The 14,902-nt window shown below is 34.1% G+C and overlaps 1 protein-coding gene across 2 annotated transcripts; it reads right to left on the reverse strand.

Moving 5' to 3' along the window:
* Nucleotides 1-5,314: 5,314 nt before the first annotated feature.
* PDE327 (FAD/NAD(P)-binding oxidoreductase family protein) lies at nt 5,315-14,607 on the reverse strand. 2 transcript variants are annotated; one of them, XM_018127805.2, is made up of 14 exons: nt 14,218-14,607; nt 14,076-14,138; nt 13,250-13,693; nt 12,197-12,268; nt 11,481-11,606; nt 11,152-11,364; nt 9,738-9,785; nt 8,509-8,670; nt 7,649-7,810; nt 7,231-7,324; nt 7,035-7,153; nt 6,875-6,919; nt 5,840-6,210; nt 5,315-5,753 (listed from the first exon to the last, which is right to left on the reverse strand). In XM_018127805.2, exons 1-13 carry the CDS (start codon nt 14,569-14,571, stop codon nt 5,977-5,979), a joined length of 2,136 nt encoding a protein of 711 aa, XP_017983294.2. In that variant the 5' UTR covers nt 14,572-14,607; the 3' UTR covers nt 5,315-5,753; nt 5,840-5,976. The 2 variants fall into 2 exon arrangements, with proteins under 2 accessions (XP_017983294.2, XP_088666239.1); XM_088810113.1 differs by lacking the exon at nt 9,738-9,785.
* Nucleotides 14,608-14,902: the final 295 nt, after the last annotated feature.

Here is a 14,902-nt window from a genome sequence, read left to right on the forward strand (position 1 = left end):
CAAATATTGTTGAGAGGTTTTTTTAACAAAATGATTAGGTAAGTGAGAACATTTACTGTCATCTTACGAAAATATACTTTGAGTATAGAAGTTAAAAAGAAGATAGTGGAAATTCTAAAACGTGCATCAGGGAAGGTAAAAAGAATAGGGATTTATCCTAGCTTGTCCAATGCCTTACAGCATTAGGCCATCGGCACATAATATGTTGCCTTTCTCATGTAAAACACGTTTCATCCCTCAAGCCATCTTCATTGTGTCCATAAAAAAAATGAAAATATTGCTAAATATAGTTGACTTAAAAAAGAAAAGAAAATGTATTAGAGTATTTGGTTTATTGATTGATTCATAATAATCTCTTGTTTGAAGAGTAAAGTTCAAATCTCATTCTCTCAAATAGACAAAGAAGAAAGAAAATGCTTTTAAATTAAAAAAAATAGACAAAGTGTTTTAATTTTATATTGAACAAAAAAGAATATCTTAGAAAATTTATCAGTGTGAGGCCTACACACTTTAAGTTAATTTTTTGGAAAAAAAATAATGGTGCCATGATAAAATGATATCAAAACTAACTTAGACTTAATTTATGCCAAGCACTTTTAAAGAGGAGACAGACAGGGTGATTGACGGCAATGAAGATGTCATTGAATTAGTTGAGAGAGAATTTCACGTCAAATATTTAAAAAAATAAATAAAATATTTTAATCTCACATCAGACAAATAAGAGATCTTAAAAAATTTATAAGTATAGATCTTGCATACTCTATCAAATTAATATTAACTTATTAATATTAATACAAAGCACTAAGCCAAATGTATTAACTATAAATTGTAATAGGCCAACATCTCAGTTGCAAGTCTGCATATCAATAAATGTGATTAATTTAGGTAAAAAAAAGTGTTTCAGAAAATAGGGTCGCCACCACCACATTAAATGCCTTGATCTAGCGCTATCTACCTGTCGTACCAGGTAAACTAGTATTATTATTTCAGGACCATGGCAAGGAGCCACAGATTCCGTGTCGGTCAGGGGATATAGTACACTTACTCCACGTCCGAGACTCGGAGTGTTATTCTGTGAGAAAGCCTGAGAACTCAGACCTCACAGTTCCTGAGCCCTCTGCCCCACAGTCATGATTCATGTATGGTAGCCTTTAATTTGTGCCAATATTTGTGGGTAATTTTGCATCTATTCTTCAAGCATCCTACACTTACAGTGGGGTTAATACTATTTATAGGGCAAAGAGGAGAACTGGACTTCCAAGCTAGGCCCTAATTGAGAAAAAAAAAATGTTAGTTATTTGTCAGTAATATATTTAATAGGTCTATGAAACTATGAAAAGTTAGCAAGAGCTCAGCTGTCATTAAGCAAATTCTTGCCCTGGAAATTAGTGCAACTACTAGCATGAGTTTTATATAATCATGCGCACATGGAAAACCTCATGCCTATCTTCTTTCCTAGACGTGCAATTTGAAGTACAAGAATTGCCGTAAAGCCTTTCAAGTACAAACCAAAGAACAAGTTGAGTAGGCTAAGGTGAACAGGAAAATTCAAATAATGATGTTATTAAAGTGTAACTAAAAAGAGAGAAAAAAAAAAAAGGATTTTTGCAATAACAAAGAAGAATGCAACAATTTGAAGTATGAGAGTTGAATATGTATGAAATTGAAATATTAACGTAAATTGTTGTTGATGACTTGAAGTTACGTGCACAAACCTTATTTAATGATAGCTGATTGAAGACTTTGTGAAACAAAAGCCAAGCAATGCTTGCGAGCAAAGGCATATATACACAGAGACTTTCTTCGCCTCCTACTCTTTCCAATTACATGCAAGTGTTGACTACCAATTGATTAGTTTGCTTCGTGATGTGCCCATTTCTAGCTTTACTACTAACAAATCAATTGCAAAATTAATTAAAGACCAACAACATCATTTTTCCATTGCCAAATGCATCATTTCGCCATTTTGCTTTTTGCCTCTTTTATTTATTGCTTATTTTGCCTTTTAACTTTTCAAGCAATATAAAGTGCTTTCACAATTTATTATTAACGCACGCCTCTATGTGAATACATGTAGACTAAATATGGAATAAACTTCACTAACTATATGATTGGTAAGTGTTGTATATTTGTTGATAAGAAAAAGATTGATAAACAATTAATAGTCATGTAATTCTGTCTTAATTATTCTCCTTTTTAACTCAAAAAATTAAACCTCCCAATAATTAAATCTGTACTCTAATTATCATTTATAACTCATTAATTCAATATAGCTAACCCCTAAAAATCTATCATTAATTAGTTCTCAAATACCAACATTGTCTAAGATCATAACTTAATTGATTGATCTTTTAACAAGAGAGCATATTGATTCAATTTTAAGATCTAATCTCTAACCCCTACTCATGGTTGCTTCAATTATTTCTTTTTCTATCCATTATATATATGTATTTATCCATTCATATAGTTAAGATCTTTAATAGAGAGAGAGAGAGGAGATCTTCCATTTTTTTTAATCTATTACTATTAATATATATCCATCGTTGTCTTTTTTATATTTAAAATCTACAATTATAATTAACGATCGCACCTGAATATTTGGTGTATTAGTTGATACATAGTTCCTTTGCTTAAAAAGTAGGGTTCAAATCCTCCCTCTCTTAATTATATAAAAAAAACTATAATTAACGATCATATCTCATATATATGAATAGTAGTAAAAAGAATATTTCAAAGAATTGGATAAAAAATTAATCGAAAGAATCTAAATCTTTCTAGTGTTTTGAATTATATTCAAAAATCTAATTTTTTTTTGGGTTATGAAAAACGAAGAAGGAAGCAAGCAAAAGTATAAAGAAGACAATATTGTTATTTGTTTGGAATGATAAACTCATATTCATGCATGCGAGTGCCAGGCAGCCGTGACGCGGAGGTTTTGGAGGAGGTTGGTAGGTCCATTTAAGGGGCAAAGATGAATGTGTGTACTTAAGAAGGGCATCATGGCACATGACATGAGACATGAGTCCCTTTCCTTTCCCTTTGATGATGGCTTTTTTACACTTTATTGGACCACAGCTTTCGGCTGGCACTTGAAAGGGAAAAAGTGGCCCATTTACAGCTATTTTGCTAAACCCCTATGTTAAAAATCATTACTTCCATATTAAAGCCTATCTTGATTCAACATTGACCTCATTCATAAACCTCAATAGCTGCCTCACCCGGCCCAACTCCATACTTAGCCATCATACTCTTTGACGAATAAAGGTGTCCATATTACATAATTTTCACAATATTTTGGTTAATGAGAACCATCATTGTATTAGCTTTGAATTCTCTCCAACACATAAGGAAGTTTCCATGTATGTTCTTTTTTTCTTATTATATCATAATATATTAGGATGCATGAGAAGAGGAGTCAAAGTCTTGGAATTTTGTGATTATTAATAAGATTCAGCTAACCCTTCAAAATGGAATTTGAAAGTCCCACTTCACCTTAATACCCAAAAACATGACAAATAATGGTGGAAAGTTGTATTGGTTGAAGTTGCTAGGCTCAATTGGCAATAGAAGACACATGCAGCCATGAAAGAAGAAAGGGTGCAATGATCCACACGTAACCTACATATATAAATTCCATGGGCATATATATATATATATATGTAGAGGAGCCGTGGTTTTTCATGCAATGAATCTCATGACACAAAATGGCTTCCAAATATTTTTTTGGGTCAGAGAAATGGTTCCAAACTTTGACCTCTACTCATCACTTATCATTAAGATTTGAGGCACAAAATTATTAGCAAAGTTTCCAGATTTTTGCTGCATGTGAGGATCCTGTCTCATTTTATTGACGTGTAACTTTCAGCTTCACATTGTGGGCCTTTTCCCCATTTCTTTGGGCTTCCTATTTCTTCTCCTATTTGTTTTTAATTTTTTATTTAATTTTTTGTACCATTATACACATACATAGTAATTAATATTTTTCTAACTGATTCTAATGTATTTTAGGTTCCGACGTCGGTACATAAAATAATAATACATGCTATTATTAATAAATTTATTCAAAAGATCGTGTCATTTTAAACTCTGACATTATTTATTTTTTATAATTTGAGATAAAACAACTCATGATAACGAGCACAAATATGATTATATAAAAAAGGATGACTTATGAAAAATATAAAACATACAGTTAGAAGATAACAACCAATCTTCTAAATATAAAATAAATAATTACAAAAAATTGAAGTAACTGGTTGATACTTGATATTGCAAAATGTGTTTTTAATATTTTTATTTTTGTATTTGAAAGGCGTATATAATTATATGTTTTGATATGTAATTAATTTCTTTCATATTGGAATTTAAAAATAAAATTAATTCATTGAATTATAACACAAAAGGCAGCCAAGCTAGTTTTGAATCAAATGGTAATATGAAATACTTAAATTATGTTATATTGTGGAAGAATTTCGTGGTGAATGAATCTTACACAAAAGATCAAAGTAATGGGCAGTCATGTGCAGGAATACGCAACCCAATCATGATGACAAAGCCCCCTGCATATGCCATGCCCCTGCATGTTGTGCAAGTGCTTCGGCATGTCCTTTTTTCTTCTTTTTTTTCCATAATTTTTAAGATTTATTTTATATTTTCCCAAGGAACAAAATCTGAAACTAGGTGTCCTAGTTGTCTCTTGTGTTTTTTTTTTCTATTATTTGTTTTATTTTTTTCAATTTTATTGGCAATCTCTTCAATTTTTTCTTGGGTATGACAATATTTTGTAGGTATATAATCATGAATATTGATTCCCACCGATTCTATTTTTGTTTCATTGATGGGATTATTAAATGTATTTCACATAGGATACCATGTGTCCATGACAGCCTTCTTCACAAAGGGCCGTAAAAGAATGGGAAATACAAAGGCCATGAGCCCTAAAAAAATGGGAGTGAAAGAATGTACTCCAAAGGTCTGACCCAAGGAACAAAATTGAGAAAAAGTATAGACTCTACAAGAAAAAGGATTTTAATAATTTGGATGTGTTAATTAAAAAATTAACAAGTTATAATTTATTGGGTTCTATTTGGTCTATGGAGCAATAATAGTTCATTGGAGTTCCATAATGATGTGTAAAGAAGAAACAAAGATGACTTAACATGTGATAGCAGTGTTTTCTTTTCTGCTTTGTAGTTGCATGTTCTTCCTAATGATTTTGTTTCCCTTTAAGAATGAATGGAATGAGTTTATGTTAATTCATAATATTTCATAACTCTGCTTTTGACAAGTTTGATTAAAAGGAAAGAGACGGAAGTTTTACTGAAATGTCAAAACAAAAATGATTTCTGTAATTGCTGAATCTCAATTGACAGCTCAAAAGATCTTCCAACCCTTAATTTAAAAGAAATAGCCTTACTGAATAGGTCCTAGAGCTACAATGATTTCTATAGCTTGCATGCATGACTATGGATTTCCTTGTATATTTGTTTACATCATTTTTGTTTAGCAGCTATACACTTCTGTTTGCTCTTCCTTTGTCACCCTTGAGGTTCACTTTAATGACAATGCCCAGACAAAATACACAACCAGTTGAACAGGTGCATGATCAACAAGTCAAAAGGCCCAGCAACCTCTGACTGACTGACTGAAACTGAAAGGCATCCTTCGATATTCCCTCTTAGTGAACAATAACACGGTTTGGAGTGCTCTATTATAGGATGGATTTACATGGAGAATCTTATCCTTCCATCTAGCTGCATATGCATAAAAGAGAGAGAAGTGCAAACGATAAGAACCACTTCATAACTTCATTAAAATGTTTATGATAAATCATACTTACAGTTTCTGAAATAAAACTGGAGTCAGATTCGATTTCCCCTCCTCGTCATCCTCAATTTTGGGAAGCCCTAAAAAGATACTGGAGCATGTACTCATGTGACGTGAATTGTTTTACACAATCAAGTGGAACAATCCCCTCTAGTACTTCACAAATCCAGCACCCTGAGCCTTCCCTAAAACTGACTCTATGTCACCATGAAACAAATCAAAATTTTTTGCCACAGCGAAACCAGTATACACCCCATCAACTGCTGCACTTACAATCCCACCGGCATAACCTGCTCCTTCACCAACTGGGTACAGCCCTCTTAAAGACATGCTCTCATATGTGTCACTGTGGCGTGGAATCTGAATGGGAGAGCTAGTTCTAGTCTGAAAGAAAGAATGAAATTTGAACAGAAAAGTGAAAAAGACAATCGATGCAAAGAAGCTGCAAATCAATTAAATTGTCATAAAATAATGTCAGTCACCATTTAAAAGGAGCATAAATGAGATAGATAGATATGTGAACTGCCTAAAGAAAACTTCTAGGGATCAACAATACATATTATGTTGTCTAAATGCTGTGTCCATTTGTGTGTGTCTGTCTGTCTGTCTGTGTGGGGGTGGGGGGGGGGGGGGGGGGGGTGGTGGTGTGCAGCACGGCGGGCAGCATGAAAGAACCAGATCTAGTTTGGAAGTGAAAATACAAATTTCATGGTATGATTAAAGTTGTGAACAACGATTTAATTTTATCAACATGTTGCAGAGAGCATGAAATTAGACTGGCCAAATGGGAAGAAGATTCATGTGGCAAAGCCCAATGAGTTTGAGATAATGCTTTACTTGAGTTGGATATTAATTTATATGACAAGACTATGATACATTTTATGAAATAGTTTGTTAACCAATTTATAGAGAAAAGCCAAAAATGAGGTTATGGAGTATGCCAAAAATGAGGTTACGAAATATGAGAAGCAGAACCCAATCTGATATCAAATGCACAAAAAAATACTACTCAATATAAAGAAAAGTGTAGCAGCAGCAAATTGGTTACCTCTACTCCATGAAGAAGAGCCTCCTTAGAGATAAATCCAGGTAGCTGAAAGTTCAAATGGTTGGAGAAAAAGAAAAGCTTCTTAGGTTTAGTTTGGATATTATCAAATGGACATGGAAATGGGAAAGCGGAATAATATATTGGGGAAATATAATAACACCTCTTTATCAAACATTGAGATAGAATATCGTATAGCATCTGTCATATACATGGGGAATAATTCATGGAGACTTGCTGCCTTCACTCCTAACCGGTAGCTTGATGGTGGCATAGATGTTACTGATAAGATAAGGCAAGTTTTAGCCAGATGAAAATTAAAAGCAAAACAAATTTGGAAACAGACAAAAAAATGTTACCTGATACTTTATTTTCCATGAAATCAGGAACTGTCTGCACAGGCACCACAAAATTTCCCCCTCCCATTAATGCTGCTCTTCGCTCAAATTCCCTCTGAATAACAAAATGATAAAACAGAATCAAAAAGCAATATTGAAGAAAGCCTCAATCTTTATATCTTATAATTCCTGCGGGGAGTAGAGACTGCAAGCAGGTGAAAGGTAACCCAATAAATAATGTGGAATTATTTTACTCTGTCATTCATAGAAAAAGAAAATTTTCACAGGGGTGTAAGAAGAGTCTGTAAGTATTGCTGCTCTCAAGTTTTTTGATAAGTCAAACAGAAATATGGTGCCTGCATGGAAGTCTCTATGGTCAAGCCTACAGTAGTACCTTGTTTTTTTTTTAAGATACCAAAGGTAAGAACAAAACGGCTACCTGAAATTTGACCCCAGCAAGAGGTCCATGGAAATTTAATGCGTCAAAATCCTTTGTTGAGACAGTCACAACAAGGGCAGCATTTGCCCACCTAGATGAACGGCGAGAAAATGACATCCCATTGATACAGATCTCTGATGGGCTTGTACTAGTGAGAACAACCTGCAAAACCCAATATAAGCGATTTCACCAGAAGATATATTCCACAGATGTTTCTAATATTTATGATGGCTTCCTAACTCTTCCTGCCTGTACCTAAAACCTATATATCTAGATTCAACTAAACACTCTTCAAGAAAATAGTTAATCAGAAAGTTCAAATGTTCTCCATTATGCAAATGACCATCAAGAGTTATGAAGCATGTATAAGATAGAAGTTACAATACAGTTTAGATATGTTAATAAAAAAAATAATAGTTTACTACATTAAAGCCTACTGTATATTAAACAGTGTACCATTCAGTTGAAAGTATATTAAACTACATGAAAATTCCTTCTCATAATGAGCTACAACCTGTATGTTATTCTCTTTCTTAACTCTTATTCATTAAACTGATTCTTAATCTATGTTTCCATAAATGTTTGATATATATTAATAAGTGTCTAGAAAAGGAAGTATTTTTAAATTTGGATACATATGTGAAATATTGAACAGGCATGACTCAATTATTTCCTATGTGGAATGGTTCCTCTATAGAGGTATTCATGTGTCAAGGAGGAAATTGATTGAGAAATATTTATGTAGTACTTAGACTACACATTTCCTGGTGAAATAAGAAGCACCAATATCATCACCTACAGAGCATTAAAAACAATTAAAATGTATACTGCAAATAAAAAAAACAAAAGGACAAACATACCTGCCCACCAGGGCACATGCAGAAAGAATAACAACTACGGCTTGTGGACTCCAACTTGAATGGCGAGTGTTCATCCTCATTGCTAACATACTGCACGACCTTATAATCTGCCACTGGTACTTTCCCACGTCCTCTGCAAACTTCATTGGCCAATCCAGAATACTGCACAGGTGAATAGTTCAGACCTTTAGAAATATAAGAACAATTTCAAAAAGCAGGAGCCTTCACATGGTTATAAAACTTCATTTTGTTTCAAGTTTATTCTACATACATTCTTTATAAACATCATTAATAAAGAGTCAAATAGTTTGCTGACAGTGAAAAATTCTGGATTTTCAGTCATTCCCTTCTTTCCAAGTCATAAAAAATCACATCACAGAAAACCTCCCTACAGATAATGATAACATAAAATCTGATGCAAATGGAAGCTACATGATAATTTGAAGCATGATGGAAGCACTACAACATTGTGATATTAGAGACTAAAATTTGGTTGCTAAAACTTTAAACTTAAACCTCAAAACTCCTCCAATAGTAATACTGTTGACACTCAGGGTGACAACTATTGGAGTTTAATATCTCCTAGAAATATGGATCACACATTAAAGGCCAGAGCACAATGTGGAAAGACAAGAGAGAAAAAGAAATGACTGAAAGAACGTAGCAGTTGCATTCCATGCACAACACTGCACTAATACCAAGGAGCCAAATACTCAATCTTCAACATTTTCACAGTTTGGATATGTTAACACAAAAATTATTCAGATTTCAAAACTTGAGGTAACATGCAACTTGGAGGGCAAATTATTTTGTAACCCAGCTAGACTGTGGACCAGAAACATTCAATAAACTCGATTAATTTCATTACAAGATTCACAAAACAAAATCTGCAGGCAACTAAACAACTACAGGAATAAGAAAGAAAATGACCACAAGTAGGCCGTGCTCTTCTCTGATTCAACAGAATGGCAATAAGTCCTCAGATATTGATAGACATGGAAGTCCTTAAATAAACACAATTTTTTTTTTCACGGGGCAAGGGAGGGGGGGGGGGGGGGGTGAGAGAGGAGGCATACAAATCCATTTTATACGTGAGTAGAAGGAAAAGTTCCAAATCAGAATGCAGCTGACTGGAGATAATTACAGCTATGAGTATGCAAAATTTCCTCAACTTGAACTTTTCTTGATTAGTATACAGAAAAAAATTAAAAAATATATATATAAATGACCTGTATGCTGTTGATTAGTTCCTGAGGATGCTCTACTCGAAAACCAACCTGTTTTGACAAAGCAAGTTACGAAGATAAATTACTAATCAACATCCAAACTCAGGTATCATTGCACAATTTTTATTCATTTCTAAATGATATTGCCAACCACAAAACACATTCCAGAACGTATATAACTAACGTCCGCAGCTCTCAGTACCACCATGAAATGACAATGAAAATTCTGCAATATCCAGTAGACCATTGGAGCCAAAACTTGGAAGAAAAGAAAAGGAAAACGCGATTGAGAATTTAGAAGAGAGAAATGAACTATCAGCAACTCAAGAAAACTGTTAAAAACTGTGTTTCACACAGCATCATATGTCTGAGCTTACCTATGTGTGCATGTATTCAGATGGTTTTATAGGTGTCTCCTCTAATGTGCGTCTATATAAGAGATAAATTTGGAGAATTCAAACAACTAAAAAAACGAAGTAATCTCTGTTATAATATCTTAGGAAGGTGAGTAAAAGAACGAAAGCTGTAGTGGCTAACAGATTGGTCTGTCCGAATGCCCCACACTAGGACAAAATAGCTACCCTTGGAATTCGTTTTCCCAGAGCACAATATAAACTATTCATGTTTTTCAAAAATGCAAGTTCACATATTTCAATTATGGGATAATGCTCACAACAACTGTTTTGATAATTTTAGGATCACACTAGCTGTAAGTGATGCTGGTTGATGCTGGGCAACATTGGTAAAGTGACAAAAGTTGGAAATGCAGGGGAATGTGCTTTCACCATGAGATGACAATGAAAATTCTGCAATTTCCAGTAGACCATTGGCACCAACACTTGGAAGAAAAGAAAAGGAAAAAGCGATTGAGGATTGAGAAGAGTGAAATGAACCATAGGCAACTCAAGAAAACTGTTAAAAACTGTGTTTCACACAGCATCATATGTCTGAGCTTACCCATGTGTGCATGTATTCAGATGGTTTTATAGGTGTCTCCTCTAATGTGCATCTATATAAGAGATAAATTTGGAGAATTCAAAAAACTAAAACAAAGAAGTAATCTCCGTTATAATATCTTAGGTAGGTGAGTAAAAGAATGAAAGCTGTAGTGGCTAATAGAGTGGTCCATCCGAATGCCCCACACTAAGACAAAATAGCTACCCCTGGAATTCATTTTCCCAGATCATGATATAAACTATTCATGTGTTTCACCAATGCAAGTTCACATACTTCAATCATGGGATAATGCTCACAACAACTGTTTTGATGCTTTTAGGATCACACTAGCTGTAAGTGATGTCAGTTGATGCTGGGCAACATTGATAAAGTGACAAAAGTTGGAAATGCAGGGGAATTTGCTTTCAGGAAATGATATATTAACAAAGCAAAGTTGCACAAGTGATGCACAAGAACTCACAGCAAAATCTTTTGGGACCAAATCCAAATTATGAGAAAGAAGCATTTGATATATATCACGTGCAGAATGTCCAACAGCCAGAATAACTGCATCAAATCCCAACCTCTTACAGTCTAACTGCAATTTATTTGTTGAATCAGAGACTTCAACACCCATAACATGTCCATTCTGTATAAGCAGATCATCTACCCTCGTTCCGAACTTGATAGTCACCTAAGCATATATAAAATGAAAAAGCAAAATCACATTTTGAACTGTAATAAAGGAAGCAAACTTTGTCTGATATACACATTAATATCAAAAGGAAAGAAGTTAATTATTAAACTCACACCCAATGATTGAAGATGTTGCCGAAAGTTACGGAGTAAAGGAACCAGCCTATCTGTTCCCAAATGAGGCTTTCCATCAACCAATATATTTTTCGGAGCACCAAAATGAACCAAGGTGTTCATGATCTGAGAAAAGAATATTTGTGAGTCAATCTATTCTGTGAGTAATGCATGATAAAATTTTAAGACTCAAAATCACAATAATACATGTAACACATAAGGGTGAAATGATTATAGTTCCCTTTTCTTTCTTTATCAACATATCCTTTTGGCAAATTAATAAATATAGCTACACAATATTTCTCTGATGTTTGGAATTAAACCTCCCACTTAGTGGCAGAGCAATTGGGCTTTCTTTTAGCTGAACAATCCGTCCTTCACAATACTAAGCATATCAAAATTTTTTGCAATAGCCAGATATACATCAATGAATATCTGTAATCCACATAAAGTGCCATAATTCAAAACTTCATCATTATTATGCCAAGTGCAATCAATTGCATGCAGGAAGTACATTGCACTGTCTAAGTATATCTCCATGCAGAAAGAGCAGGTGGGTTTAATTTAAAAAATCATACAATTAGCAAATCCATATAAAAGCATGCTGATGACAACTGAATATCAACCCAGGAGTAGGAGAAAGCAACACTTTACTAGAACAACAAAAAAAAAAGGGGGGGAGGGGGGATTTTAAAATCCTGAGGAATGGTTCTGACCGCCAAAACACTGCCACTGTTTCTTCCAATTCTAGTTACCAGCTTTCCATCACTCCAGGTACCTGCACCACCCTGCCATACATAAGTCCTTAATATGACTGGAAAGTGAATGAAAAAATAACACTAGCTGAGAAACATAAAAACTAAAAACCCCATAGAGAAGAAAAATGAAGTTGGTTTTGAGAAAAGCAACAAAGGACTTGGATTTCACAGGAAATATATAGAAGTCAAGCAAATGACTTCGATAGCCAACTAACCAAGTTATTATTTTCCATAAAAAAATTGCTTCTTGAATATTTTATGAGGCAAGTAGTTTTACAGGGTTATATGCTATCATAGATAACTAACAATGCATTGGTGTAGACCAAAATGCATTTAAAAGCTTGATTGGAATCAGGAAAGAGAGCACATTTATACTAAACATTTTTCCCTTTGTTGCAGACAAGAAAGCATAAAAAAGAAGTTCTCTGGCCTCAGTTAAAGTAGTTAAGCCTACAATATCCATCAAAGTAAAAAATGAGATTTATTTATTTAGCACCAAGAATCAGCATTTTCTCCCATCTGTAACTAACTATGTATTAAAGCAGATCTGACCCAGGACAACAAGAATAAGTGAGAGAGAAAGCAAAAGTTTTAGCTTCACAATATTGTTTCTAGTAAAATAACAAGATTGTACTATGCATGTGATCTAGATAGCACCTTGTCATTGCTACTTCAACCTGTTCTCCACTTCAGTACTAGAACCATAAAGCTGTAAACGTATGATGCTCTATCTCCCTTTGTCCAACCAACTTATCAAAACTTAATATAAAAAACAATAATACTTTTTGAATAGATTAAATTAATTTGATCTAACTAAGCTAGTTAGCTACATTTACATTACTGAGAAAACTCAGGCGGTCACATTACATTCGATTACAAAATAATGGTCCTCTAAGTTAAGAGGCAGTCCTATTTCAAAATAGCAGACACTAAAGAATGAAACCAAATAATATCAGCAATTATGATAATAAATATGCTTTAGCAGAAATACCAAGTGAAATGAGATATAACCTCCCCAAAGCAAAAATTGCTTTCTGATTCTAAAATACGGCGAACAACTAAAGCACCAATGTCACGCCCCCTCCTCTCAACTGTTTGACCTCGTTCTATCAAAGTAACATCTGCACCAAATTCTGCAAGAACCAGGGAAGCAAACAAGCCAGATGGGCCACTACCCACAACTGCAATTTTTGGTTTTCTAGCTGGGGAACACTTGAGTGATACACTAGAGTCAATGTTATGTCTGTGCTCTCTTGCCAATGTATCATCATTGCTGTCTTTAAAATCACGTACTATACTGGTCAAATCATGACTGCTTCTTTCGTGAGGCATATGTTCTATAAGCCCAACTTTTGGCTCCAACCGAGAAATGAAGTCCCACGTACGAGGTTCTAAACTCAGCAGCTTTCTGACATCCATATCCACAGTATATACAAACTTAGCCTCCTTCAGTATCTGAAGACCATCAACAAAGCAAATCAGTAAAATGTATATACAACTTAAACTCTGTTATTTTCCAATGTTCTTCCATTTCAAATAAAACAAACCAAAGACAATATTTGAGAGAAATGACAATAGATATCGGGCACTAAAAAGTATGCTGCAGGAACAGGTTCCAACATGTATAATATTTGAAAACTAGTTATTCCTTGGTATCAATCAACATAATTAGTCTATAAAAGTAAAACAATTAATTTTCTTATGTAGAAAGATTACATTTGTCATTTCTAATTTTCTCAAAAATACTATTAATTAAATATGTTATTTACACGGCTTTCTGCTTTCAGAATAAATATAAAAAAGTAAGTACTAAATGAACAGAGCCTAAATTCCTTACCTTTCTTGCGTCAAAAGATTTCCGAACCACTGAGAAAGCTTCTGCTGGCAACATGGAAGCAACCTGGAATAAACCAAAATTAGAAAATAAAGAAAAAAAAGAACATTTCTCTAAAATAAGTTTAAACGAGACAAGAAATTACTGGGAACTCGAGGACTTTAGCGATTTCTTGAAGCAAGCCATTATGGACTTCGAGAAAGTCTTTTCCGGGGTCGTTTTGGACCGAAACGGCAAGCTTGGAGAGCCTCCAAATTCCCTCGAACTTGTTCGAGACGGAGGATACAACTTCTTTTTGCTTCAATTTCAGTTTCTTCTTCTCCGAAGGGTATCTCTGCTTGCCTCTTCTCTTGGCGCAGATGATTCGGACCGTTTGGCGACGAGGATACAGAAGTCGTGGAGTGGGATAGGGGAGAACGGAGTTGCAGTAAGGATGGGGGAGAGGAAAGAGAAGCTTGGACGGACATTGAAGCGGAGACGACATTGTGAGAGCTACCATACCGAGTCCCAGCTTTGGATAAGAAACCGTTTTATATTTTCGCAGAAAATTTTTTGTAATTACCGTTTAGTAAAGGTGTCATATTTATACTCAAATCCCTTGGGATTTAACCCGTGTAGTAAGTTAGGTTTATAATTAAAATATTTAATAAATTATTTTAAAATATAAATTTAATAATTCACTGATTATTTTTAACCAATCGATCACAATTTTCATTCAAGCACAATTTTTGTGAAAAAAAAAAATATAACTCTACTTCTTTCAATTAAGGGTATGCGCTTATAGTAGCAAATAAAAAATTCAACTAATTGAAGCTTAATTTTAAATTTTC

Source organism: Theobroma cacao, chromosome 9, assembly GCF_053813885.1.
Source record: "Theobroma cacao isolate CCN51 chromosome 9, ASM5381388v1, whole genome shotgun sequence".
Taxonomy (NCBI): Eukaryota; Viridiplantae; Streptophyta; class Magnoliopsida; order Malvales; family Malvaceae; genus Theobroma; species Theobroma cacao.

What these genes read in the sequence shown, in the direction of transcription:
- PDE327 (XM_018127805.2), bottom strand. Translation starts at nt 14,571, where the DNA reads ATGGTAGCTCTCACAATGTCGTCTCCGCTTCAATGTCCGTCCAAGCTT. An exon ending in GCAATTTTTGCTTTGGGGAG is followed by an intron (nt 12,269 to 13,249) that starts GTTATATCTCAT and finishes TATGTATGGCAG; the next exon opens with GGTGGTGCAGGTACCTGGAG. An exon ending in TGGTCCCAAAAGATTTTGCT is followed by an intron (nt 9,786 to 11,151) that starts GTGAGTTCTTGT and finishes TTGTCAAAACAG; the next exon opens with GTTGGTTTTCGAGTAGAGCA.